Source organism: Synchiropus splendidus, chromosome 14 (assembly GCF_027744825.2).
Source record: "Synchiropus splendidus isolate RoL2022-P1 chromosome 14, RoL_Sspl_1.0, whole genome shotgun sequence".
In the NCBI taxonomy this organism is placed as follows: Eukaryota; Metazoa; Chordata; class Actinopteri; order Syngnathiformes; family Callionymidae; genus Synchiropus; species Synchiropus splendidus.
In genome coordinates, this window is record NC_071347.1 from 22,728,186 (window position 1) to 22,753,389 (window position 25,204).

At 49.5% G+C, this 25,204-nt stretch overlaps 4 protein-coding genes across 8 annotated transcripts; 1 reads left to right on the top strand and 3 right to left on the bottom strand.

The window, feature by feature from the left end:
- Positions 1-3,260: 3,260 nt before the first annotated feature.
- Positions 3,261-9,046, bottom strand: cetp (cholesteryl ester transfer protein, plasma). Of its 3 annotated transcripts, none has more exons than XM_053884568.1 (18): positions 8,755-9,046; positions 8,413-8,644; positions 7,945-8,056; positions 7,743-7,874; positions 7,570-7,640; positions 7,024-7,114; positions 6,894-6,963; positions 6,762-6,822; positions 5,622-5,713; positions 5,452-5,551; positions 4,991-5,070; positions 4,879-4,929; positions 4,659-4,811; positions 4,410-4,477; positions 4,244-4,283; positions 3,816-3,885; positions 3,663-3,748; positions 3,261-3,598 (listed from the first exon to the last, which is right to left on the bottom strand). In XM_053884568.1, the coding sequence occupies exons 2-18, from the start codon at positions 8,555-8,557 to the stop codon at positions 3,506-3,508; spliced, it is 1,515 nt and encodes a 504-aa protein (XP_053740543.1). In that variant the 5' UTR covers positions 8,558-8,644; positions 8,755-9,046; the 3' UTR covers positions 3,261-3,505. The 3 variants fall into 3 exon arrangements, with proteins under 3 accessions (XP_053740543.1, XP_053740542.1, XP_053740544.1); XM_053884567.1 differs by having other exon boundaries at positions 8,413-8,653; XM_053884569.1 differs by lacking the exon at positions 8,755-9,046 and having other exon boundaries at positions 8,413-8,677.
- Positions 6,484-25,098, top strand: arpin (actin related protein 2/3 complex inhibitor). Of its 3 annotated transcripts, XM_053884573.1 has the most exons (20): positions 6,484-7,141; positions 9,117-9,367; positions 9,724-9,937; positions 10,015-10,166; positions 13,068-13,144; positions 13,840-13,993; positions 15,117-15,197; positions 15,874-15,934; positions 16,998-17,379; positions 17,450-17,563; positions 17,652-17,797; positions 17,886-20,127; positions 20,203-20,550; positions 21,324-21,511; positions 21,855-21,998; positions 23,620-23,695; positions 23,767-23,899; positions 23,964-24,170; positions 24,702-24,865; positions 24,942-25,098. In XM_053884573.1, the coding sequence occupies exons 15-20, from the start codon at positions 21,964-21,966 to the stop codon at positions 24,948-24,950; spliced, it is 624 nt and encodes a 207-aa protein (XP_053740548.1). In that variant the 5' UTR covers positions 6,484-7,141; positions 9,117-9,367; positions 9,724-9,937; positions 10,015-10,166; positions 13,068-13,144; positions 13,840-13,993; positions 15,117-15,197; positions 15,874-15,934; positions 16,998-17,379; positions 17,450-17,563; positions 17,652-17,797; positions 17,886-20,127; positions 20,203-20,550; positions 21,324-21,511; positions 21,855-21,963; the 3' UTR covers positions 24,951-25,098. The 3 variants fall into 3 exon arrangements, with proteins under 3 accessions (XP_053740548.1, XP_053740547.1, XP_053740546.1); XM_053884572.1 differs by lacking the exons at positions 6,484-7,141; positions 9,117-9,367; positions 9,724-9,937; ... (8 more) ...; positions 17,886-20,127; positions 20,203-20,550 and having other exon boundaries at positions 21,180-21,511; XM_053884571.1 differs by lacking the exons at positions 6,484-7,141; positions 9,117-9,367; positions 9,724-9,937; ... (10 more) ...; positions 21,324-21,511; positions 21,855-21,998 and adding an exon at positions 22,572-23,058.
- Positions 9,353-13,954, bottom strand: herpud1 (homocysteine-inducible, endoplasmic reticulum stress-inducible, ubiquitin-like domain member 1). The gene is made up of 8 exons (XM_053884570.1): positions 13,605-13,954; positions 12,841-12,918; positions 12,060-12,137; positions 11,235-11,380; positions 11,021-11,131; positions 10,431-10,799; positions 10,029-10,143; positions 9,353-9,956 (listed from the first exon to the last, which is right to left on the bottom strand). The coding sequence occupies exons 1-8, from the start codon at positions 13,746-13,748 to the stop codon at positions 9,786-9,788; spliced, it is 1,212 nt and encodes a 403-aa protein (XP_053740545.1). The 5' UTR covers positions 13,749-13,954; the 3' UTR covers positions 9,353-9,785.
- slc12a3 (solute carrier family 12 member 3) lies at positions 14,760-21,940 on the bottom strand. Its single transcript, XM_053886832.1, has 26 exons — positions 21,686-21,940; positions 21,350-21,487; positions 20,514-20,589; positions 20,352-20,447; positions 19,999-20,138; positions 19,827-19,937; positions 19,633-19,744; positions 19,435-19,565; positions 19,285-19,369; positions 19,064-19,221; positions 18,493-18,600; positions 18,310-18,433; positions 18,144-18,245; positions 17,883-18,038; positions 17,691-17,790; positions 17,395-17,512; positions 17,210-17,341; positions 16,526-16,632; positions 16,307-16,389; positions 16,176-16,247; positions 16,024-16,110; positions 15,846-15,957; positions 15,300-15,386; positions 15,096-15,228; positions 14,961-15,028; positions 14,760-14,898 (listed from the first exon to the last, which is right to left on the bottom strand). The coding sequence occupies exons 1-26, from the start codon at positions 21,938-21,940 to the stop codon at positions 14,760-14,762; spliced, it is 3,030 nt and encodes a 1,009-aa protein (XP_053742807.1).
- Positions 25,099-25,204: the final 106 nt, after the last annotated feature.

Below are 25,204 nucleotides of genomic sequence, written 5' to 3' on the forward strand. Positions count from 1 at the left end.
AATCTCACGCTGGTGTGAGAGTGGGTGCTGCGCTGGTCTGGAAGTGTGTCAGCAGGAACGGGCTGCAGGAGGCGCTCAGTTTCGGGGGGGTCACTGATAAGAGGCCCCGGCTGGAATTTGTCCTTCCCCGGTCTGATAGTCGGCCCTTGTGACATCATGGTGAAGTCATGGAATGTTACTGAGTCCTGTGTTTCCCTGTTCCTCTGCCATCTCTGATGGAAACCGGGCCTCACAGACCCGATGAAGGTTCGGGGTCAGAGGTCAGCTCCAGATGGGGGACACCTGTTGTGAGATTAAGATTATGGCCTAATATAGAGACAGGTCTTGTGAGGGGACTGGAGTGTCAGCGCAGACTCGGACCCCAGAGAGTGAACACCTGGACACACACACACACACACACACACAGGAGAATGCTGTTGTCTGGGAACACAAAGAGCTGTGGAGTCGTTGGAATGGCTGGTCGGGCGTTTGTCCAGACACGCGCCGCCTGTTTACGTCTGACGACCAGCGATTGTGCGTTTGACCTGAGTCAGACTGTGCGACCCCAAACGGAGCCCCTTCCCCTGACATGTGACCCTTGAACGGGAGAAAACAAAATACCAGTCAGCCGTCACCTGACGTCGCCCTCCGTCATGGTTGGAAACAAAAGTCGGAATTCATGTTTGTGAAACTGCTGGTCTCTCTGCGACTCACGTGACCGTGTTGGGTTCCCGCCTCCTGTGGACCCCAGAAGGTGCCTGGACTGGCCCCACCGCAGGAGCTGCAGGTGTCGACCTGACGCTCCTGCGAGATGTGGCAGCAACGTTGAGGACAGACATGAGTGAATTCAGATATTGAAAATTATTATTCAAAATCCCAAACCACAAAGCTGCTTGTTCCACCTCCCCCTGTCCTCTGCTCCCTCTCCTCTCAAACCTACACACCTCATGTCCTCCTTCACCACCTCCATCAATCTCCTCTGTGGCCTTCTGCCAGTTCGAAAATTGGTTTTAAACGTGTGTGAGAGGAAAGTGGATTCAAACTTTCTCACCTCCAGCGAAGCCCTCAGAGATCAGGCACCGATGGGCTGGTCCATGAAGGTTCCTCACTGGGACAGAGCTGCTGGAACAAGTCCTGATCTGGGGCCCATGAGACTGAATGAGGCAGAGGCTGGTCCTGATGGTGAAGCTCACTCCCGTCTGCTGTTGCCGCAGTGCACAGCAGGTGGCAGAGGCTGGTTTCTTTTATGAATTCATTTAGCTTTAACAGTCATTTAAAATTGCCAGTGAAGTTTTTAAGGAAAATTAATAGTTACCTATTACACAGGTGGTTAACTGCACCATCTAGTGGTCAGGTTGCGTAACTACTCTCATAAAAACGTTCCTTTATTTTAACGCTATATTTTTATGTTTGAAGGTTAACACCAATTTCAATTAAATCGATCAAAAGACCTGAGCTAAATTAGTTATAGCCGTTCACTAAATAAAATTGTGAATTTAAAAACAAATATATAAAAAAATATATATATAAATATAATATTAAATATATATATATATATATATATATATATATATATATATATATATATATATATATATATATATATATATATATATATATATATATATATATATATATATATATTCACATAAATTAAATGACTTTACAAATGTGAACTTCGGGTTCTTGTATTTGTCAGACCGACTTCCGGTCACAGTGTGACGCCGCTAGCTGGCTAAATTTGACTCGGTGTTTCTGCTGAAAGTTGGAAAAAACCCCGGAGTTTGGGGGGATTTCGCGTCTTTCCGGCAAATATTGGTGAGTGCTGTTGTGCTGCTTTGTTCACCAGTGTGTCAAAAATGTTTTGCTGAGAGTTCGTTAAAGCAATATTTCATCTCTCTCTCTCTCGTTTCTTGTTTTATCTACTGTTTTTTTGACCAGCAACAATAGAAGAGGTAGAATGGCAGCACGGGTTACGCAGTATTAGCGAGTTAAGTGGTGTTTCTGCTCACACTCCCTCAATGAATGTGAATTATCACCACCGTTTGGGGAAAAAAGCGCCTGTAAAGGTGTCGGTTTTACACTATATTTCTGTTCTGCACCAGCTTTACTTTGCATGATTCACCATTTTTATATTTTGTTGGAGTTTATGAGTTGTTCCACAAGAATTCTCTCTCATCTTGGAAGTAAATTGCTGAAATTTTCAGAACACACTTGAACTCTCAGACTGAAGTAAGCGATCCGCTGGATTTTGTGTGAATTGATGCCTCATTTGACAGATGGATTTTAATATTTAAATTGTAGGAATATACCCCTTGAATGTATCTGTCTGTTTACTGGTGAGAATGACTCATGTATTCCCTGACAGAGGAGTCTCATGACCCTGACAGAGCTCTGGCTCCACAGCTGCGCCTGACTCAGCCTCAGCTCTGACCCTGACCCTTTTATGACACATTTCACTTCATCTTCAGTTCTGATGGGTCCTGGTCTCTTGGGGTCCCGGGTGCCATGGCGCCACATTCCTGATCTGGTGTCGACACCCCTTGGTTTGAAATGACGTTGATGAATCCTCTTGTTGTTGCCCATTTTCTGGCCTTTTTTGGGTGGAGAGCTGTGAGCAGATGATGCGGTCCTCTCCTCTGATAGTGTTGCTTCTGCTGGTGGACTGACTGGTCCCATCTCTGCCTGGCTCCATCATTCCTCCTCCTGACCCATCGCTGTCCCAGAGGTTCCTTATCTTCCACATTCCTTCACTTAGGGGAAGGCAGATGTTTGTCCCCACAAACTCAGGCTGTTTGGACTGGTTCTGGGTTAGATGTCTCCTGGGTTCCTCAATGGTCCTCATACCTGGTGGTTCCTGCCTTTCATGACTCACTCTTCCATCCAGGCATCTTTCCCACGCTATCCTTATCAAACACACCCCTCTCATGCTGGATCACAGCGAGGTGACCTCACCCATGATCACTGCGTCTGTTGGAGTCAGTCTTTCATTGGACAAAGCTTTATAAAACAATTTATTCAATAGCAGATACTTGATATATATATATGATCATAAGTAAAATGTCATGATTCCCACAACATTCATCTCGCATGAGCTGTCGGCATGTAAAAACCAAACTTACAGGGCAGTGGACGAACATGTGACTGTGTTAAGGGGGAGTCTGTCAAGTCATGTACGATTCAGTCAGTTCCCCCTTTATGATGCTCAAGTCTAGCGACCACACAGAGCTAAAAGCTTCGTGCTGCATTCAGGGAACCTCTCAAATAAAACGTACTCGTCAAAACTGTGGCTTCTTCATGTTGGAAGAACAGCCGATGCATGTTTAATAAAGGAACACCATCAGGTCGACACTGTACAAACACGACATGAAAGGAAATAAATACAAACACGTGACGAGAACTTGTCGATGACTGACAGTCGTCTAGAGTTGTGTGTCGCCATATTATTCTGTCACAGAAATGAACAGCGTGACTCGTACGGCAAATCAATCCCGGCCACTAGGGGGCCTGAATTTGACTCCCGCCTTCAGTCAGAGTGTTGCTGCTGAAGAGTCCTCATGAGGAACTCCACCAGGAGGTGGTGAGGGAACCCGAAATCCATCTGCACCAGGACGTAGCCCTGAAGGGGAGCAGACGCACAGATGTCGCCTCAGGAGTCCAGACAGAGAAGACGGCACACTCACGTCTCGAGGCAGAACTTCCGGGTCGTAGATGTCGAACAAGTTGGTTCCCTGCTTGTCCAGCAGCCGAGTGATCTCAGACGCAAGCACTAGAACGCCAAACACGCACACACGGTTGCCATCACCTTCTGAAGGTCGGGTCGAGGCCATTCTTACCGGACAAGACTTTGGGAATGCCGACTTTCCCCACAGCTTCCGTTATGTAGTCGGCCGTCTCCTCACCGGACTAGGGGGCGGAGCCGTGAAAGGAACCAGAGGAAGACTCATGACACGCTCCTCGAATAATGTGCCAGATGATTATGACCACCTGAAGAAAATGTCTTCTGCTCACTTTTTCATTTCTGGCCTGCTGCATCCGGAGGGACGCTAACTGCTGGCTACCGAAAATGCCTTTCCTTTTAATTTGTTTTTTTCTATTTTTCAGGTGTTTGTTAACTTCGTGGTGGTCATCTCAGGGTTTACGCCATGAATAAAGTAAGAAGAGAAATCATATATTTTCAGGGTGCTGATGTTAAATATCCTCTAGAGGGCGCTCTCTCAGGCCTGACCAGAAGAGTGTGGTGGATTCTGACAACTTTTCTCACCTGGGAATGACCAGGCACCTCGGCGTGTAAGACAGCAATCCTGGTGCGAAAGAAGAAAGCAAGACGTAGTAGTATGTCAATTGCAGAGGAGGCTGAACTAGCAAATACATCTGACAGGACAAGAGGTCAAGTTGGTCCGCGTGAAGTCAACTGTAGAATTGCTCACTCTGGTAGCTTGCCATGGAGAGAGAGGCGCTTCTTGGCGTAGGAAGCGGTGACGTCCACGCTGACCGCCTGGGTGTCGAGAAGAGGAGTGAGACCTTGTGAGAACGTCACCTTTGGATGCCCTTAAAGTGATGTGGTCAAGCAGACTCTGTTGTGCGGTGGACTGTGGTGATCCTAAACTAGTGGCTCGGCTTTGGCCTGAGTTGGGTTGTGCAGAGTTCCAGGAGGAACCAGGAGTGTGAAGTCTGACCGTCTGGAAGAAAAGCGTTGGCTGGTCTCGGTCGCCACACCACAGCCGTCCCGACGCCTCCACCCAGACTCGTGTTCCCGCTGTGGAAGTGTTGAGGAAGGGAACTTGTGAACTCCAGACCGCGAGCCTCGACCCACCGGACCCCAACAAGCACTGCGCACAGAGCTCAGTGTGACCTCCTCGCTCATGCCAGCTCAGCGTGTTCAAGTCGTGGCCGAACCTTCTGGAACAGCTGAGGCGTGGAGGGGACGATCGTTGGTCGGAAGAGGTCCTGAGGTGCAGAGACGGTGTTATCCCAGTGACTCTTGCACAGCCTCATTGGAGGTTCTTACCGCGAGTTCTGGGCCAGAGACGTTGAGCGAGAAACGCCCGTCCTTGTGTGCGGCGGCCATTACTGGGTTTAACAGCTGGTCTGGGACAAAGCAGGCTCAATGAATGGAAGAAGACCAGCCCTGCACATGATGCCAACAGTAATGGCCACTGTTTGCGTCAACGTGAACCGGTGAGGACCAGTTTTCCACTTTAATTTGAGTTCTTCTCAGTCCCAAGGACCCGGGACTTGCTGGAGAGATGATGTCTCTCAGCTGACCATGACGTTCATTTATGGGCTTTTCCAGGTAGAGGAAGGTCTGTACCTCTTTACTCAAGCTGCTCTAGAGACCGGAATCTTCACGGTGCACCTACTGAACGTCTGCTACCCATGACAGGCAAAAAGAGACTCCCGCGACTAGATGAGCTCAGGCAGTCTTCATCTGAGTCGGCCTTTGAAGATTGATCCAACAAACGTGCTCACCTGACACCCAGAAGTAAAGCATCCTGTACTGAGTCAGCTGCCTGGGGTGGAACACGGAGTCATCGATGGTGGCAGAGGAGCCGTTGAACTGGGTGAGACCCTGGATCCCGTGAGGGAGCAGAAGAGGTGGTCAAAACTACTGCTGACGTCACGTAAAGGGAGTTCCTCACCTTGTGGTACGACTCGATGTAGTCGTTTGTGATGACAGGTGGCGCCGTTAAGTTGATGTCCACGCTGATGTCTCCATCCTTCAGAAACTGTTCTGGACCACAGAAGAAGAAAATGGGACTTCGACTTTTCGGCTTCTTGGCTTTAGTCTAGAATAATCGCACTTGATTTTCCAAAATATTTGTTTGCCATCTCTGACTGAGACTCCAGAGTGGACCATGCTCCAGGAACTAGACGTCCTTCGTAACTGTCTTGTCATTGTTGAGACAAGCGTTTTGTCTTTCTCTAATCAAGAGACTCTGTACCATAACTGGGACCAAATGGTGGGTGAGAAAGGGATCATTTTTAGTTTGGACCCAACCATCTCTTGCACTGCCATAAAGACGTGTTTACTGTGGGCTTGACTGACGGATTCCGCTGCCTAAGACGCGCGTCTCCTTGGAACCACAGAATTTTTGAGGGAGAGAAACGATAGGCAGGAATACAAGACGCGCTGAAGGACGGCCCCCAACACTAAAAACCTGTTGAAGCAGTTTTGTAAATTAATTAGAACATTTTATGGTGATACTTTAATGTACATTTTTGTTATATCTTATTTGGAATTTAAATATTTTTTGACATATTTTTATTCAGTTTTTCTCAGCGGTTTGCATCAAGTGTATTTTTTTCTCTATTAAATTTGATAAATACGACGTGCACCTGCTTCTGCTGCTGGTGGGACTTTTCGATGACCAATATCTTTGCGATGATCGCATGGTTTCATGTCATTTCACAAGGTTTTGGTTTGTTTACGTGTAAGTAGATAAAATATTGTTATTGATCACAAATGAAATCAAGAGTCATGAATCAGTTCTATGACTTGAATGGGCCCCGGGACCATTTGTTCTGGGAAAGGTGGGCCCCCAGTTCAAAAAGGTGAAGAACATCGGAACATATCTAGAGCATATAATGCTGCATGACCAAGTGGAGAGGCGCCGTGGCGACAATGTCTCCTCCAAACTTGTTCGGCTCAAGGGTTGTCCTCTTCAGGAGCCTGGACCTGCCTGCCAACATGAGGGTTCGACCCACCCCTGAACACTTGACTTCCATCCAACTGTAAGCTGTGGTCGTCTGGGGTCCACCTGATGCATGTGCGAACTCACCTGCTCTCTCTTGGACGAACTCGGCCAGAATGTTGGCCACCTTGTTGATCTCCTGGCAGATCTGCGCCACAGACAAGTCGCCAGGTCAGCTGGTGCCAGCGTGAGTCAAACAGGCCGTGCGTGCGACCTCACCTGTCTCTTGATGACCATTTTCACAGTGAAGGAGATGAAATCGGTGAAGAGCTTCTTCAGCCAGTTGGGTCTGAAACAACACCAGGATGAGACTCACAACCTCCTCACCAGTTGCAGAACTGTCACTCACTCTCTGTCTCCCTGCAGGTGCAGGCGCAGCCGGTCAAAGTTCAGGTAGCAGTCCGAGGTGTCCGCGGCTACGTTCCCTGCTGCGCCACAGTCTGGCAGAGGAGACTCACATGTAGAAGGTTTGCCTTCCTAGTTCTCCCTCTTGTGGCCCATATTGGCCATTACAAGTCAGCCCCCACATTATTTACTTGTAGTTGGAGCCATGGTAGGGAGAGCAGAGTATCAGTAGTAGGGGAAGTTTTGTTTGTACTGGAAAAGCACCAGTTGCAGATAGAAGTAGAGGGTGTAAGAGTAAGCATGGTGGTAGGGAAAGAAATAATTCCTGTAGTATTACTGGTAGTAACAAAGTTGAAGAGAAAAAGAGGGACAGATGAGAGAAAGAGTTGAAGTGTATAAACACTACTGTAGTAGTTGTAGTAATAGTAGGAGTCTGGCAGTAAGTTGTTAGAGGTTGAACTATTTATATTTATTTTTTGCAGTAATAGTAATACTTGACATGGTAGGAAGAAAGTTTTTCAGTCCGGACACACTTGAGTCTTGTACTTACAGAGTTTGGGTTTGATTCCCAGATCGATCTGAGAGTCGATCTCAAAAGTAACGGCGTGCGCGACGTTCACCCTGATGGACGAGACCAAACACAATCGCTTTCATCTGGACCAGCGTTTCTTAAAGGCTCCTGGCAGTCTGAACCTCAGTCCAGGACTACGCGGGTGGACTCACAACCAGCTGCCGTAGCTGTACTTGAGCGTCCCGTTGAAGAGCGCCGACACGTTGCCGATCTCTAAGTTGATGCCTTCACCTGGTAGAAGGTCGAACTTGCTGCCTCCGATCGTCAGGTTGTGAATCTCCAGACTGTGACAAACGAGACGAGTCAGTCTGGCGTTAGCTTTCCACGCTAGCCCCACGTCACGACTGCGCTCACTTGTCGAGCCCGTAGGCCACTTTGCCGATGAGCATCGACTTCTCCGCCTTGACGCTCGGGTATCTGGCGTGCTGGAAGGCCGCCTCCACCACCTTAGTCGTCTTTTCATTCACTGAGGACGTAGAGAACGGTGTCACCTGCCGGTCCACCTCTGTGCTGAGGTTTTCTAAAAGACATTTTTATTTCGCACACATCGCAGTGCCACTCGACCTGTGAGGCTAGTAAGTCTGTCCAGTGTGGGACAGACTTAGAGGTGGCACAGGGTCTAACGCATTTAGAAGAACCTCTTAACTGGTGTTGTGATGATGCAACAACCATCTTCTGACAGCTTTCCTCATCCGGGCCCCTCCTCGCTTCTTTATGAACAGCCTCGTCCGCAACAACAGAAAACTGTACGGCAACTTTGTGATCTTCTCCACATCGCTAACCCTAACCATGCCAGTAACTATTCACACACAGTTCACTCACGCACGGCGGCGGCGGGGTGGGTGAGGCGGCAGGCCACGCCGGTCAGTCTGAAGGCCGACGCTGGGTCTTGCCGGCAGCAGTGAGACGTCCAGCAGAGGGACAGAAGCAGCAGAGGCAGCAGAGGTGGGGAGACACGGTGGGACATCTTTCCGTCGACGCTGCACTGATCCCCAGGACTTACCACTGTGTTCTCTCTCGTCAAACTGAGCAAAGTCCGGTCCGCCTACACAACCTGCCAACACTGAGTAAGAATACGTGGAAATGGTGACGGACTGCTGATGTTGCTCGCCGACTCCGCTCCTGACAACGAGCCGTTTCAGAGAGCAATGCTAACCAGCTCACCTCAGTGTGTCCGGACACCAACCTCTCGCAGGATGTGTTGAGATAAGGACCAAGGGCTGACTGATGAACTCACCGAGCTCTTTGTGTGCTCGAGTGTTTAAAGTCCAGGTTTAATGAGGTTGAAAGAGATCGCGCTGAAAACAAAAATCAGAGCAACCATTTCCCAGAATCGTTTTCATGACCTCAAACGTAACAAAACTGTTCTGAAGATGAACCACTTCACTGTCACACCAGGGGTTCTAGACGCAGGAGCCTGCTCAAACCTCGGTGTTTTTTGTGAGAGGAAAAGGGTTTCATTGTGGAGGGGAGCCACACGTGCAGCACTGTGACACAACATGATGTTTGTCCTGTTTCCAAACCAGAGGTCAACAAACTCCCACACAGCTCCTCCACTGCAGAGGCCACCTGAGGGAGCCGCGTGGGTCGAGATGATGCCACAACCAGAGGCATCCGCGTGTCCTGACCACACACTCGATGCTCACTAAACCAAGTGGACACATCCTTGTCCAACAGCGTGAGGACCTGCTGCGGCGACAGCAGCTGTCCCAGCACCACTGAACACATGACGTCAGCATGGAGCAGCACATGAATCCAGGACAAAATCATGTTGTTGGTGAGCTTTAACAGTTTCAGTTTTATTACAGAATATTAAAATCGTTAATATCAACAGTTTTTGTACGCAGAAGCTCGATTACGTTAAATTAAAAAAAACAAAAAAACATGCGTTTGTGTGCGACCCATCGTGGTCCTGGTCAGGACCTCTCTCGGTGACGCGACAACAAAGCTGAAAGTGCTCTAATAAGAAAAGAATCATTTTGTCTGATCGAGCGCGAAAAGACGAGAAACTTGATCTTCGCCGTCCTGAAAAAGTCCTCCTCCTGACTTTCTATCATCAGGAGCGCAGCGCTCCAGTCCACACTTTGCTGGTTCCACTTGTGTTGCACTGAACAAAAGTCCATCTGTGTTCAGGGAGAAAGCCACCAGGCAGGTTGCCTGCGGAGCGCGGTTGGTCTCAGCTGGATCCTGGCGGGTCAATTGGCGACGCCGTGAGGAGCTTCAGGGATGAGTGACAAGAAGAAGGTTTTGAAGAAAACCCACATGGTCCACATGGCTGAGACCCTGTGTGGTGGAACCAACACTGCCACCATCGGGTCTGCTTCTGCGGCGCCAGCCTCCTCTGCGGGTCGGTCCTCGGCTTCCACCTGTTTCAGAACCGTGTTACTTCCTCTGATGCTTCAGATTCTGACTCTTTGAAAGCAGGCATGTTTGCTCACATGATTTGGGACTCGCTCATCGTTCTCCTGGTTCTGCTGAGCCTCCTGGGGTTGCTGGAGATTGGGTCCTTGAGCCGGTGCTGGTCTCCTGAAGGGGAAGAGGCCAGCGGTGTGTCTGCAGGCCAGAGAAACACAACAGTGAGTTCAAGCTCTTTCTGACTCAATCTCTGCAGTAGGAACACAAGTTCAAGTTCGCTCGCTCAGATCAGGGATGATGCGTTCCGGTGCAGACAATCCAGGGTTGAGCATTCGTCCAGCTCAACCTGACTCCAGCAGCACCTGAATGCATCATCCCTGATCAAGTCTTCAGATGTAATACTGATGAGGTGAAGGGAGGAAACTTGAGTGCATAGAAGACAGTAATGGTTAAAACCTGACCACAGCTGTATGGAGGAGACTCACAGGTACATGAGGAACAGCGTGCTCATCACCAACAGGAAGCGGCTCAGGTTGGAGTTGAAGTACACTATCATGAGCAGAACTCCGAATCGGGCGGCTGAGTAGAGCCAGTCCAGCCAGTCTCGCTCCAGGTCCTCCTCGTCCTCCATCACCGCGCCGCCCTGCGCGTTCATGCGCAGGTTCTGGTTGGCCCCGGCGGGGTCGATGAAAGCGCCGTCCTGTGCTGGGTTCTGATTCACCGGCAGGTTGTCTATGGGGTTCTGGTTGGCGAGAGCGGCGGGGACCGGGACCTGGTGGGCGGGAACGGGGTGATGTTGGACCACAGTCGGGGTCGCTGCTGAGGGGACGGCTGCTGCTGCCAGAGCTGCATGGCTGCGAGAGACACGGACGATGAGGAGCAGAACAACATGCTCAATGCAGCATTAGGGGGCGCTGTGAATGTGTCTGATAGAAATGTCTGACTGACTGGCAGTGATGAGAGTTAAGGGTTCGTCTCTGAACTCTTGTGTCAAGGATCGTGGCTGTGGTGACACCACCACACTGCCGCACATGGCTTCTGAAGTGGTGACGTGGAGGTGAGACGTTGTACTCACTACTGCATGTAGTACTGCCGAGCGTAGACGTGCTGCAGCCAAAGCAGCTGTTGGGGGCTGTACAGCGAGAAGTTGGGGAAGGCTGGTGGGGTCAAATGTGGAGCTGCAGACCTGGAAAGAGCAAGCGGTCTTTAACAACTCGCTTTGACCAAACAGGGAAGAACCTTGCCAAAGATTCCGATACTTAAAGATGTAAAGTGTGAGCTCTACTTACAGAGGCGTTGGGGGACATTCTGGAGGAGGTGAAGGAGCTTCTGCAGCAGCAGGTGAAGACGTGTGCCTCCTCTGCCGCAGAGTGGGAGAAGCAGAAGCTGCTGGTGCAAAACCGGAGGTGCTGGGCTGATCTGCTGCCTCCCTAGTCTGAAAACAAAAGAAAAATGATTCGTTTAAAAAGGTCTTTGACTCACGAGGAGACATTTATTTCTTCTTTCTGCTGCCACACACTGAGAAGAGTCCTATGGGATGTGAAAAAGCCTGTTACTGGTGGGGGTAGGATCCCCCTTGTCACCACCTTGGTGATGTGTTCAGGACATGTTTGACTGAGAGGAAACCAGGGTCAGAGCCAGCGCTCACTTAAAAGAGTGAGAGTCTCAGAAAGGGGGCCTCTGCTGCTCCCTTGTGATCCTGCCGCTCTGCCTCTCTCTCTGCTGTGGACGTCACTCACTGTGAACAGTGTCCTCTGAGAATGAGCATGCATGAATCAGGTGAAGGCTGTGGGCTTCTGTGGTGACACAAGCCGTGTTCATGTTTCACTTCTACACGTTCGCACACACTGCCCTCCTCAGCAGAAGTGGGACAGGTCTGGTCTCGTGTGAGTCCGTGCACATGGCGACACGTCAGCTGTGATATAACCGCTGAAAAGGTTAGTGAGGATTGTTGAAGAGCAAATAGAAGGTGTCACATGAAACCCGTGTGAACTGGTTCACCTGGTTGTATTACATGAAGCGCACGATCACCATAAGAGCAGCCCACCTGCCCTGCTCTGCTCTGCCCTTCAGTCTTTTACATGTCAAAGAGAAGTTTTCAGAGTGAAAGTCACCTTGGGTCTCGCTCCAGGTGAAGCTGGGGACAGACTGCGGGGCGGCAGCACCAGGTGCACGGTGAGAGACGAGCCAGGCTGAGGAAACAGACATGAGAGTCAGTTAAACACCAGTTCCACCCCATCATCCTGTTTAAGAAAACAATCAAGATGAAAAGGACCATATTTCTTCATCTTTGATATAAACGGCTTCCATAATGTCACAGTTGAGGCAACTTGCTGCCTTTAAATATTTTGCATTCAATATTAAAAATCCATGTCTTTTTTTAATGCAGCCCCTAAATTCATGCGGCTTATCCTTATCCCAGTAGCTGCTGGTCATTTTGCATGAAGTTGCTTCACGTTACAGAAAACAGAAATAAATCTGTAAATGAAACAAACCATGCATGAAATCCTTCCTCTTATTGACACTCAACATGCGACCAGGTGTTACAGAGAATGAAATATGGGAAGTGAAACAGGCTTCTTCTAAGAAGCGTCTCAGACCAAGTTATTAATCCTAAGCTTTGCTACATCATAACACTTTGTTTTTACATCCATTAACCAGAACAAATGTTGGCTCGATCGCCTCAGCAAGTATTTGGGCCACCTGCAGAGCAGAACAGGTGTGTTTGAGAGGCACACTAGTCAGTCGGCATCATCGGCCTGGAGAGAACTAGGACTTTTTGAAACAACTTCCACCAGATCCACAAACCAAATTTTGAAAATATGGGACTTTTCTCGAGACTTGGCACATCACTAACTAGCACTAGATCACAATGAAGGGAAAGAGAACAATCACCTCTTTGAAGAGCTCTCTGATGCGTACGTGGTCAGGCAGGAGCTTTCCTCCGTAGATGAGCTTCTGGTCACTCACAGCCTGCAGGAAACAATTCGGGGTGAACCATGCAAAAGAGCTGAGCCTTCAATGGTGCTTGTATGACGCTGTGTATCAGGGTGTCAGTCCATGTCTCCGTGTTTGCTCTTTGCATCCTGTTTTACAGTGACCTACTCTGTGTCCTCTGACAGGACTTTTCCAGGGATGATCTCCCAACCACTGACTGGATATCCCCAAGGATACGGCCCTCATCAGACGACCACATAAGGTATGTCACTAAAAGTATGTGAAAGCACCTCCAGTCAATCTAGTCATTTCTTCTACCGGGTCTTTTGGTGGCAGTATTTAAAACTACCTAATGAACACAAGTGCAGGCCACTTTAAAGCACGTGTGCAACTGCAGATTAACATACTACGTTTTAATACCCGTTTATTCGTAGTAGGTGCAGATACAGATCAATAAAATATTTGTTCTGTTCGCGGATGTTATGTTGGAAGTACAGTAGTGTAGGACCGTTACGTTATTCCTGTAGGACAGTCAATGGCGACGTAAATAACGACATAAAACTCTACATAGATGTCAGACGTTGCTGACGGTGGCTCTGAAGCTTCACGGTAAACAACAACAGAGCTAGTGCTAACATGCTAACAACAGCTGTGCTCGCTCACATTCCACGAGTTAGCTTAGCCTTGTTGATGAGTTAGCTCGCGGAAGCGGGTCAACTCACCGGTTTCGTCGGATAAACAGCGGATAGGTGAGTCTTCAGCTCCCTGACGGTCCAGTTCACCTGGGCTCTCTCGACGACCACGACCTCCTGAAGTTGGTTGGGCGTTTTGACGTAAAGACTCACCGTCTCCGACCCGGAATCCATAGTTTCGCTCTTCTGATGTAGATTCTATTTGACTGGAATACGCACGAGAGGATGGTAAAACACACCGGTTTTGTTTTGTCAATATCTCCAGGGGAGACAGGGAAGGTTCGGGTTCGGTTCGGAGAAGTGAAAGTTCTGGGTGGAAGCTGGGCACGTCAGAGGAGCAATGTTGTTTCCAAACACACTGTGGCCGCACCCGATTGGCTCCTCCCGGCACGTGACACCAGCCCGCCGTTGATTGGACGGTGAGTGCACTCGGAGGGCCCTCGTGCTCAGACGTGGAAGTTCTCGGGGTCGTCGACATGTGAGCATGCGCAGTCTTTAAACGCCCGCACTAAGATTGTTTATTCACGAGGTTTGTGCGCGTCTGTTTTCCGTGATTGCATTTATAGTTGCCGTTGATTTCACACACTCGCTCTCATTTCACACAGACATTTCTCGGTGGAGTCACGATGCACAGTACTTTACCGCATCGCTCTGGACTCTGTTGGAGACATGACAACTTTTTACATTTCAGTCAGAGTGAAGGGTCCTTTGTGGGAGCTTTGCTAGCTGGTAACGTGAAGTTACATCAGGCTTGTTACATCAGCGTCGTCATGATTGACAGGTGACACCAAGCCAAAGTAAACAAGTAATAAAAATGACTAAACACAGGAAATACAGTCACACATTAGAGCTCATCCATGAAAGCATCTCACAGATGGAAACGTAGGAAGATTTGGGTTCATGTATTCTCGTCACTGTGCTGTGTCTAACTCCTGCACATGTGGGATGAGGATCAGCAACTCCTTCTCCTGCCATCGTCCTTGACCGGAAAGGTCAAGAGTGAGTCCTCTGTGACATTTAACGGCACACAAAGAGTCATCTTTATTATTTCACTTTGACAAACAGCGAAAACATCAATCATGAATTTGTTTAAATGTAATTGTGATTCAGTTTCATTGAAGTGATTTGGACATTGGTGCATCTGTTTTCGAATGATGGTCGATTCATAGCGATAGTAATGAGGAGTTAGCAGTACAGTGTCAGAACGTTCTCCTGGTTCCCTCGGACCAGTAGAACCGGGGCTCGCATGTCTCGTGACAGGAAGTCCAGCCAGGCCAGGTAGAGGAAGCTGGGACACAGGCCTCGGCGTCCCACCGGCATGGTGCTGTCACACAGTCACGGTCAGACGGTTCCACAAACATGTCAACACTCGGTCGCTTTACTCACACCACGACGAGGGCGGCCTCTCTGGACGACTCCTGCAGGACCTCGTTCAGACGGATCAGCCGCAGCGTCTGCAACACAACCATGATGAAGACCTCAGTCAGAAACGGGTTTGTTTGTTCTGGGGGTCGGTGTCACCTTGGCCTTGTTCCTCTCCAGGTCCTGATCCGTGATCCTCCACGGCTGGGCGTGCGGACTCGCGCCAGAGTTGTTCTTGGGGTTTGTCTCCTCCGCCCTGAGGTGAGCCACCATGTTCTCAAACTGGTGGACACTGGAGACACAAGCAGTCATGTGACCTCTCATAACAATCGAGGCAGACGATCTAAAGTGAGCCGCGCTCACTTTCCAGGCTGAGGGTTGTGAAGCAAATCTGGAAGAACTTGAACATCATGGAAGCCAAGCCGGAACTTCTTGATCAGCGCCACCACCCTGCAAACATAACAGATCACTGTCATCACAACGATCCAAAATCCAACTGCAGAGCCAAGCGCCACTCTTTTATCAGGCAGGACAATAGATAAGTTGTATACAAGATAGTAGGGACAGGCGATAACTGATCGTACACGATATCCCGCCAAACACAATCTCCACGATGACAATTCTGCATCTCACGATAAATTTGATAAACACGCAGCTCACTCGCAGCATTGGACCTGCACAGGTGAACATGACGAGACTGACAGCGCCGCGCTCTCCAGCTCCGCGGGGTTTGACGGCCGACACTGCCGTGTGACAGCTGTGGACAGTCTTCTGTCCTGCCTTTTGGCTTGACATCCCCAGTCTCAGTAGAGAATGTGGCCCATAATCTAATTGCCCACCCCGATTTTGAGAGTGTTGGGGAGCCAGGATGAAAAGAAGTTCTAAACCTGACGGGGACACATCTCTTACTCCTCTCTCTGCTCCTCCTTCTTCTCAGCATCTCCTCCCACGAACACTCGGACTTTGCATTTGGCCCAGCGCTTCCTGCGAGTCAGCAGGTACGGCAGCAGCAGAGTCAGACCTGGAAGGCAGGGGGCACTGTGAGACATCAATCCTGAGGCCAGACCAGCTCTCGCCGTGGTCTCACCCCCATCGTCCGACAGCCAGTAGACGTCGATCGTCTTCTTCGCTTGCTTTTTTTGGAACGGTGAACTGGCCTGAGGGTCATCAGCAGCTGTGGACAGACGTGTGAGCAGATGCGTATCAACTCTGTCTGCGTTGAGGTGGAGGGCAGTAAACCTGTGCGGGTGGCGGTGGTTTGCAGTTGACACGGAATGATCTTGTCGTCCCCGCCATCGAAGCATGGATTCACTGAAAGACAACCAATGATGCCTTTGTTTTCCAACATATTGTTCTGTACCTGTAGTTACCGTAAGAGCGATATGGCTGAGTAACATCCAGGCCTTCCCTCATTCTCAGGACGCAGACACCATACTGTTGTTCAAAAGCGTCGCTGGAAACACAATAACAAGAATCCCTCCATTAACACCCAGATACTGCAGTGGTCAGTACCCACAAAGACGGCATCTTCGGTGGCCATGTTTGGGCACATGAGCATCTCTTAGAGTCAGAGGCTCTATTCTACTTACTGCACTATTCCAATGTAGTCGTCGGCAACCTGAGGCGAGTCGGTGCGCCAGTCGCGTTTGAAGCCCATGAGCAGAACGTTGGGCGTGATCCGACCTAGTCCTGCCCCCTAGTGAAGCAACAAACGATACATTTGAATGTGTATTATCACAATGTTTACTTAGGTCTGGAAGACGTCTGTTGTCTCCTGTGACCGGTGCATTCATCTACATTCAGGTCTGAGTCGCACAAGCAGGTTGTCGCCCTCAAACTTCCCATGAGCAGATAGCGGCAAAGTACTTTTTTGAGGCCTCCTGGGAGAATGGGCGGGAGGCCCTCAGGGTGCCCATGGAGGTGAGCCCCTGTGAGGGGAGGTTGTGGCTCAAGAAGGGGAATCCATGCTGTGGTGTAGCATCTGTGCTCAGTTCACCTGGATGATTGTGTCTGAAGATCAAGTCCGAAACTCTATAGAGACATCTCTCTGTCCCTCTATAGAGAGGACAAAGAACTGCACTGGGATCATTGAATTCCCATGAAGTTTCGAGAAGAGTTGGACCTTTTTAACCAGCTGGCTTCCCATTCCTCGCTGAGATGGTTCAGCCCTTCTGTCACCTCCCAACATTGGACCTCTTCAGCTGCTATCCGTAATCGTGGGCCTACAAGACCTTCCCTTCCCACCCGGTCAGCAGGGCTGACTTATTTCTCACCTGCACCAGCATGTTGACTCCAGACCGCAGGTCAGTAGCGACCACCTCGGTGTAGAATGACTTGACCTTTCTCTTGTTCAACCATGTCTGCTGAGCATCACCGCTTTGCTTCTGGACGGAGGAGGGTCCGGCCTGAACGGAGGCTCAAGATGAAGGCAGCGTTGGCGACGGTGAGTCCCATCAACACTCACAGTCACAACGTTGCTGCACATCATGAGACTGAGACCCTTGGTGAAACAGCTGACCAGATCCACCAGAGCCGGACGACTGCTGGGCACCCCGGTGAGGACCAGACACTGTGGTCTGAGGGGACAACACAGAAACATCGGCGGTCAGTCACACCACCTGCAGATGGTCAGTTTTTTTCACTCTCAGGAAGCAGCAGAGGATGCTGGGAACCATGCCATCATCTTTTATGTCTCTGTTGTCCTCTTGGAACCAGCAGAGAACCAAGCTTCGACATGAAGATGTGAACAGAGACCTGTAGTTCTTGACGTGGTCCTGGACCTGGTTCAGACTCACGCAGTGACTGAGGGCAATGTTGTAGGAGCTGGCCTGCACGGACGAGCCCCAGTTCACCGCTGAGAGGTGCAGAAAGAACACACCAGTTTTCTGTGAAGCACTTGCTGTCCTGGTGTTCAGTGCTGACTTGACGTGAGTGTGTTTGTGTTACCAGGCCTCTTGTAGAGTGTGTAGAGCAGGAGGAAGAAGACCACCCCGAAGGCGATGAGCGCGGCCCACCAGGTCAGCAGGAACATGATGACCAGGCAACACAGGGCGCACAGCAGCGACAGCCACTTGTTGTAGAACCTGAACGTCGGACGCCAACCTGGAGGGACAAAGTGACAAATCCTTTTTCATTTCTGATCTGACGAAAGCTACTTTTTAACTCAGTGCATGGAAAACACGGAAAGCTCCTCGGACCGGACACTACCTGGCGAGTTAGTGATGGAGGCGTGGAAGCAGCTGAAGTTGATGAGACAGTAGGAGCAGAGGAAGAAGTTGGAGATGATGGGAGCGATGGTGTTCAACTCAGCTGCAGATGTGAAATACCGTCAGTTAATCTGTCAGCTGACCTGCAGGGTGACTCGGTCACTGACCAATCAGGATGAAGCAGGCGGCGATCAGGTATGTGAGGAGGTAGCCTCGCAGCGGCTCGTCGTTCTTGCCGTAGCCTTTGCCGAAGAAGCCGATGAGCGGGTAGAGTCTGTCCCTGCACAGGCACTGGAGAGAGCACAGGTCACCTGTCTGCACCGGGGCCAGCTCAGAGTCCGTGCTGGTACCTGGAACACTTTAGGGGCGGAGACCAGGCAAGCCAGGGCCGACGACAGCGTTGCCCCGAATATCCCGGCCGTGATGAGCGGGGCGAAGGCCGACACCAAGCTCATGGACTGGACACACAAAACATCGGTCAGGCGTTACTTCCTGAATAATGAGAACCCAGACCCATCAACAGTCTGAGCGACTCATGGGTGCCACGTAAGGGCTCACAATTCACTCAGCTGACGGACTCAAATGTTGTGTGATATCATTCCGCCGTTACATACATACAGAACACAGTGTGAGTCAAGGCCACTTCCTGTTCAGTTGCCAGGTGAGCCAGCGGATGAGAATAGATCCCAATCTTGGCACTGTAGAGCCCCCTGGTGGACGCTAAGTAATATCAATGTCAAAGTGTTGTAGGACTCTGGCTGTATAGATGGAAGCCACACTTCCTCCCCTGAGTGTGGTCACCATGGGGGACCCTACAAAGCCATGTCTCCCCCACCAACAGTGGCATCATTGGGACCCTCGTACCCCTCCACCGACTGTGAGGCGAGTGTGCTCTCCTCCCTCATGTGAAGTGTGCATCACCTGATAGTAGTTCCTGATGCCGAAGGTGCACGTGTTGTTGTTGATGCAGTTGCTGAAGTCCCACCCAAACTGACAACTCAAACCCTCACAGGCTTCACCAGACGAGGGCGATAGAGAGTCGTTCAACAGACCTGAAGCGTCGCGGACCACGCAGGAGCCTGCCAAGACAAACCCGCGTGACTCGTGGTGAAGTCTGTTCTGTCCTGAAGCAGTTGAAGTACCGATGGTGGCGGAGATGAGGATGTAGGAGAGGGTGGTCCAGAAGATGGCCATCAGAGTTCCTCTTGGGATGGCGACCGTTGGATTCTGTTTTGACGAGTGGAGGACTTGAGATCAAGATTGCTGACGGGACAAAGAGTCTGGGTCTGTACCTTCAGGTCTCCTGAGATGTTGGCACCCGCCAGGATGCCGGTGGCTGAAGGGAAGAAGATGGAGAACATGCCGAAGAAGCTGCCCTCTGGTCCGGTCCAGCTGGGCACAAAATTGGTGGCAAAGATGTCGGCTGGGGACGGTTAGATGGTCAAGTGAGTCGGAGGAACTGGGCCGGGTCATGTGATTCTCAGAGCAACCTTTGTAACTGAAGAAGCCCTTGGCCTGCTTGTCTGGCGAAGCCGGGATCACGGTGCCGACAAAGTAGTTGATGAACGACACCATGATGACGAGGAAGAAGAGAATCTGGGCCTTAAGAAGATGAGTGTTCGCTTCATATTTGTCACCGGCTCAGACTGAAGCTGTGTGTGTCGAGTCCCTCACGGCTGCCGACCTTCGACTCCCAGGCCATGCCAGCAGTGGAGATCCCCAGGAGAAAGGTGACCGTGATAATGCCGATGATGCGGATGTCATTTATTCTGTCCACCATGACGGCTCCGTGTTCCTAAACCACAAATGGAGTCAAGTCACCGCCGTGGCTGACGATCCCAGGCCCCCCGACTCACAGACATGAGGTCCACCACCGTCTCAGCGAAGCCCACCGTGTGCATGGCAACTGCGACGGCGTTGGCGAAGGCAAAGATCAGCCCGATGGACCCGCCGAGCTCCGGGCCCAGACTGCGACTGATCAGGAAGTAGGTTCCTCCTGCGCACACCAGGTCTGGATCACTGTTAGCTCCTAAGCTAACTCAGTTAACCATGTGTGTAAGCCTTTCATAGTGGGAGGAAACCAGAGCTTCTGAGACACCTCATCTGCCTTCCCTTGGAGGTTCTACTCTGAGCTTCTCTCTCCCGAGAAAACTCACCTCGGCTGGTCAATCCCCCTCCGACCTAAGCTCAGCGACCCCTGACAACTGACCTCCCTTGACCTTCCCATTGGTGGCGATGGCAGATGTGGAGAGGCCGGTGATGCCGGTGATGCAGGAGGAGAGCAGGATGATGACCCAGGTCAGACCTGAACGCAGAAGCTGCTCATCACCTCTCTTGCTCTCTGACGCAGGAATGTCTTGCTGCGACTCACCGATCCCGGCCTGAGCTGTGATCCAGGGCAGCCTCAGGTACAAGATGACCCCCCAGATGTTGAGCATGCAGCGGATCTGGAACACGCAATGCGCCGTTTCTCAGTTCTAAAATGTTATTGTTTGTTTGCGGTGATAAGTTTACAACCTGTATTTTAGTACTTTTCTCCCCAGTTGTATTTTTCACTTGTTAACGGCTTTATTTTGTATTTTTAACCACAATTTAAAATTTTTTGTCTATTGAATGTTCTCATTTTATTTCCGAATTTTGGTACTGTCTTCTCAGCTCACTGAAATTTTCAAAAGTTACTGCAGGTTGTATGAGCAAATTTACTCTAACACATCGAGCCATGTGAAATATATCACATCATATACGATAAAAGTTTTTTCATGTGACAACACGCAAATGTACAAAGCTTTTTGAAGGTCTTAAGTCTCCGTGACGCAGTCTCTTCATGTCGCTGAAGCGCATCTAAACGTAACTCTGTAGCGCTATTGCCATCTGTTTGTATGCATTTCTAACTATATAAAATATTTTGCATTTATTGTTTTTTTCTTATAGATTTTTTTTTAATCCGGTGGACCTTAAAATAATTGAACCAAACATGTTAATTGCTTAAAAGAAGTATATAGTTCTATAGATAAACAATGTAGAGCAATAATATTATGAAGTGTATTTTTGTCTATTTGTCAAATTCTTAAATTGACTTAAATCTTAAATTGATTGAGTTATTGATATTTAATTTAAAATAATTGTTGTTCTTTATTTTTTCCGTCCCCTCACCATTCTTCTGGTTGTCTGCATGTATGAGGATGGTCGCTGCAGATCCAGACTCACCATGACTCCCTGGACCCAACCGAAGCGGGTCGGCTCCGGCGGCGGCTCCTTCTGCTCTTCATCCTCCTCCTCCTCCTCAGAGCTGTCGTCCTCCTGGTGTCCGGCGGTGTCCTCGTACAGCGGAGGCCCGGAGTCGTCCTGGTCAACATGACACACACCTTGGTGGGTTTGGAGGCTCACACCTCCAGACAGGTCAGAATCATCTGCTCTGGGTGTTTTGGGACTGTAGAGGAATCAAAGGGCAGAACAGCTCCATTGGGTTCAAAGCCAGTGTTGACTCTGAAGCCAGTGCTCTGCCCCCCACACCTTCTCTGCTCCGAAGACGCCTCCACTCACCTGAGGGTTGGAGTACAGCTGATACAGCGATGGCCTGAAGCGCCTGCGTCTGCCCCAAACCTCGGTGTTCACGTAGAAGTCTCGGTTGGGAGGCGCGTCCAGAGTCTCGTACCCGGTGATGACCTCTGACCCGGTGGACACGACGCTGATCCTGTCATTCCATCTGCAGAAGTCCGGGTCAGCAGACCCCGCGGGCGAGCCTATGGGCTTGAACCCGGCCAGGTGCACCCCGTCACCTGCTGCTGGAGTCTCCATCCCGACAGAGGAGAGGACCGGAGATGTCTCAAGGTGACGGCGCCATGCTCAGTCTGAGGTGAGTGACGCAGTCTGGGGCTTTTATGGAGCCCAGGCAGGAAGAGCTGCGGGCCCTTTGAGACGGGTCAGTGAACAGTTCGGACACCCCGCTGATCTTAAACTGATGAAGGAGTTTTACAGTGAGCGACTTGAGCCAGGAGGTACAGAGGTCTGAGATTTTGGCCCCAAAGTGCTTGCTCTTGCACTTATCTTTTTCTCTCTTTTTTCCCATCCTATTTACAGTCATTTTTATTTTTCAATTTTTGTCTTCTTTGGTTGATTTTCGATCATTATTATTACTGTTATTATTATTATTAGTAGTAATTTTCCCACAAATTCGTTTGTCTTCTAACATTTGCCCGTATTTTCTTATTTTTTAAGGGCAAATAATATTGTATCATTTCATGTTCATGTCCAGTGTTTGTTCAAATTTAAGGACCGGCTGATTTTGAACCTTAAAATACCTGATAAGGTGCATAGCAAAGCTAAGTAATAACAAAAAAGAACCGAAGAAAACATCTTGATTTTCAAAGCATGAAGTCAAACACAAGGCTGCAGAAACATTGGAACGTCTGTGAGGCTAGATGTTGTTCCGTGCTGAAGACCGGAGCTCTGACCTTCACTTCTCATCGGTTGCTGAATGATTCATCAGTAATTCAAGTGTGACCGTTTTTATCGGTTGTTCTGCGCTTTTATCTGAGATCTGAGCTTTAACTTTCATGTTCGGCTGCTTAACTGACCGCGACGTTTACACACTCATTAACATAAACACACACAGTCACACAGGCTGGAACAATGTGACCAAGTCATAATAATCCTATCTGATCTGAACTGTTTTCATATTCAGCTGCTAAATGTTCTAATTGTTTTGCGTGTTGCGCGAACTTCTGTCAGAAATAGTTCGTGTCAAACTTCACTCAGGCGCGCAAACAGGAAGTGTCGAGCAGGAAAACCTCTGGAGGCGGAACTCGGGAGTTTTGGGGGAAAATGAGTCGAATATACCACAACACAACTCTGGAGAACAAGCCGGTGCACAATGACAAGTTCGATGGAGCGTGGCGTCCTTCGCTTTACGACAGGTGGGAGCGGAAACGGGTCCAAACCGACGGGGTTTTCGCCTTACTGTGACGTCAGCCTTCATCTCAAATCTGAGCAGCCTCGTTTACATGAGAGACGGATGGAAAACGGCAGGATTTTTGGCGCCATGTTGTGTCTTCCACAAGAAAGTTAATCAACTTTCTATACATAAATATCCCTGGACGTTTGTGATACGACGTGTCTTCATGTCCTGCTCCTTCATGAACCTCTCGCTCTTCTCCATCTCCTGGTCGCTGTCTCTCCACAACTCCAAACATCTCTAACTTAGTCTCCACTCACACACTCGGATCCCGTCTTTCATTCCTCCTCTGCTTCATCTCCTCCTTGCCCTCACTGCAAATCACATCGTCATCTACCAACATCATGGTCCATGGTGACTCCTCACCCTCGTCTCTCAGCGTCTCCATCATCACCGCTCTCTTTCATGTATTCTTCTCATCCTCAGGGGTTTCTTCTCTCCAGTTTGTTCACGCTGAGGGTGAAAACATGAACACTCACTTGTTCATTTGACCCTCACAGTTTTTCTTCACTGTTTCTCCCAGCGGTGCCGGAGTTCTTCTGGAGGGGAAACTGGTCGACGTTTCCAGACACGCCATCACGGACGTGGACCAGCAGAAGGTAGACTGTGGTGTAGTTGAGGAGCAGCCTCTTCCGGCAGCACCAGCTTTGCTACCTCGCTGTTTCCTCAGGTCCGGTTCCATGTTCTGTACGTGAAACCGTCTCGAATCCACCAGAGGAAGTACGATGCCGGCGGGACAGAGATCGAGCCCAACTTCATTGACACCAAGAAGGTCAACACCGGCTTCCTCATGTCGTCCTACAGTGAGTCGGTGGCTGGAAGCTGAGGCCAGGATTCCCTGACTGATGGTGGTGTGTGTGTGTGTAGAGGTGGAGGCCAAAGGCGAGTCCAGCCTTCTGACGGAGGAGCAGCTCTCGGCTCTGGTGACCAAACCTGAGCTCACAAAAGTGACCGACCGGCATCGCCCGGTGGGAACCTTTGCCTTCTGGTACCCTGAGTCTGAGATGAGCAAGCTCGAGCTGGAGACGGGTCAAGAGGTCCGGCTGAAGACCCGGGGAGACGGTCCCTTCATCTGTGAGTCCTGCGGCCCACGACTCATGATGTGCACTTTCCAAGTGATGCTCATTGGCAGTTACAAATGCCTGTTTTTCTCTTTTTCCATTTCTCTGGGAGTTTCTTGTTTTTTTTTGTTTTTATATTTTTTATATTTTTTTACTGAATTACTTACATTTTCTCTAAAAAATAACATGTTGAGGTATTAGAATATATTGGGTCTATTTTTCTGACTCAATAATGTTTTTTTTCAAAACATATATGTAATATTTTATTTTTTATTAATAAAGTTAATCATTTTATTGTGGCCATCAGAAAATATCCTCAGTTTTTCCAGCTAATGTAAAAAGTGTTGCCCCTCCATTTTATGAAAATAAATGGATTTTTGGAATCATGGAGTCAAAAAATTCTATTTAATTGCCGTAACTCTTCTATGAACTTGTCAAACTATATGTGTTCATTGAAACTATTCATGTCATGCACAACGTGTTTGATTTTTAAGTGTTGAACATACTGGAAAACTCTCCTCGTTCCTGCTGTGTCTGTCGTCAGTCTCGCTGGCCAAAGTCGACGCCGGCACGGTGACCAAGTGCAACTTCGCCGGGGACGAGAAAGCTGGAGCCTCGTGGACGGACAAGATCATGGCCAACAAGTCTGGCACGGTGGCTTCTGAGAGGCCTGGAGCCGAGGGAGAGGGAGCGCAGGAGGATGAGTGGGTGAGCTGAGCCTCGCTCTCGGACGTCGTCCGCCCGCTTCCCTCCTTCCACTCTTTGATTTCCTGCTGTGTTTCAGGATGATTGAAGACACGCAACGACACTCCGCCTGCTGTCAGGGACCATGATGGCATGTGCAAGTAAAAACACCGCGCTGAAGGGAGGTGGACTCAAATGCAGCCGCTTCCAGGTGTCGACCCGACTCATTGTAATTCATATTAAAATCATGAAAATATTCAACATGCAATTAAGTTTATTTTTGAGGTGGTGCAAAATATGGAAAACTCTTTTACGCTGTTAGGTTTTTAATGAAATTAAAAAAAAAAGCGAAGAGAAAATGGT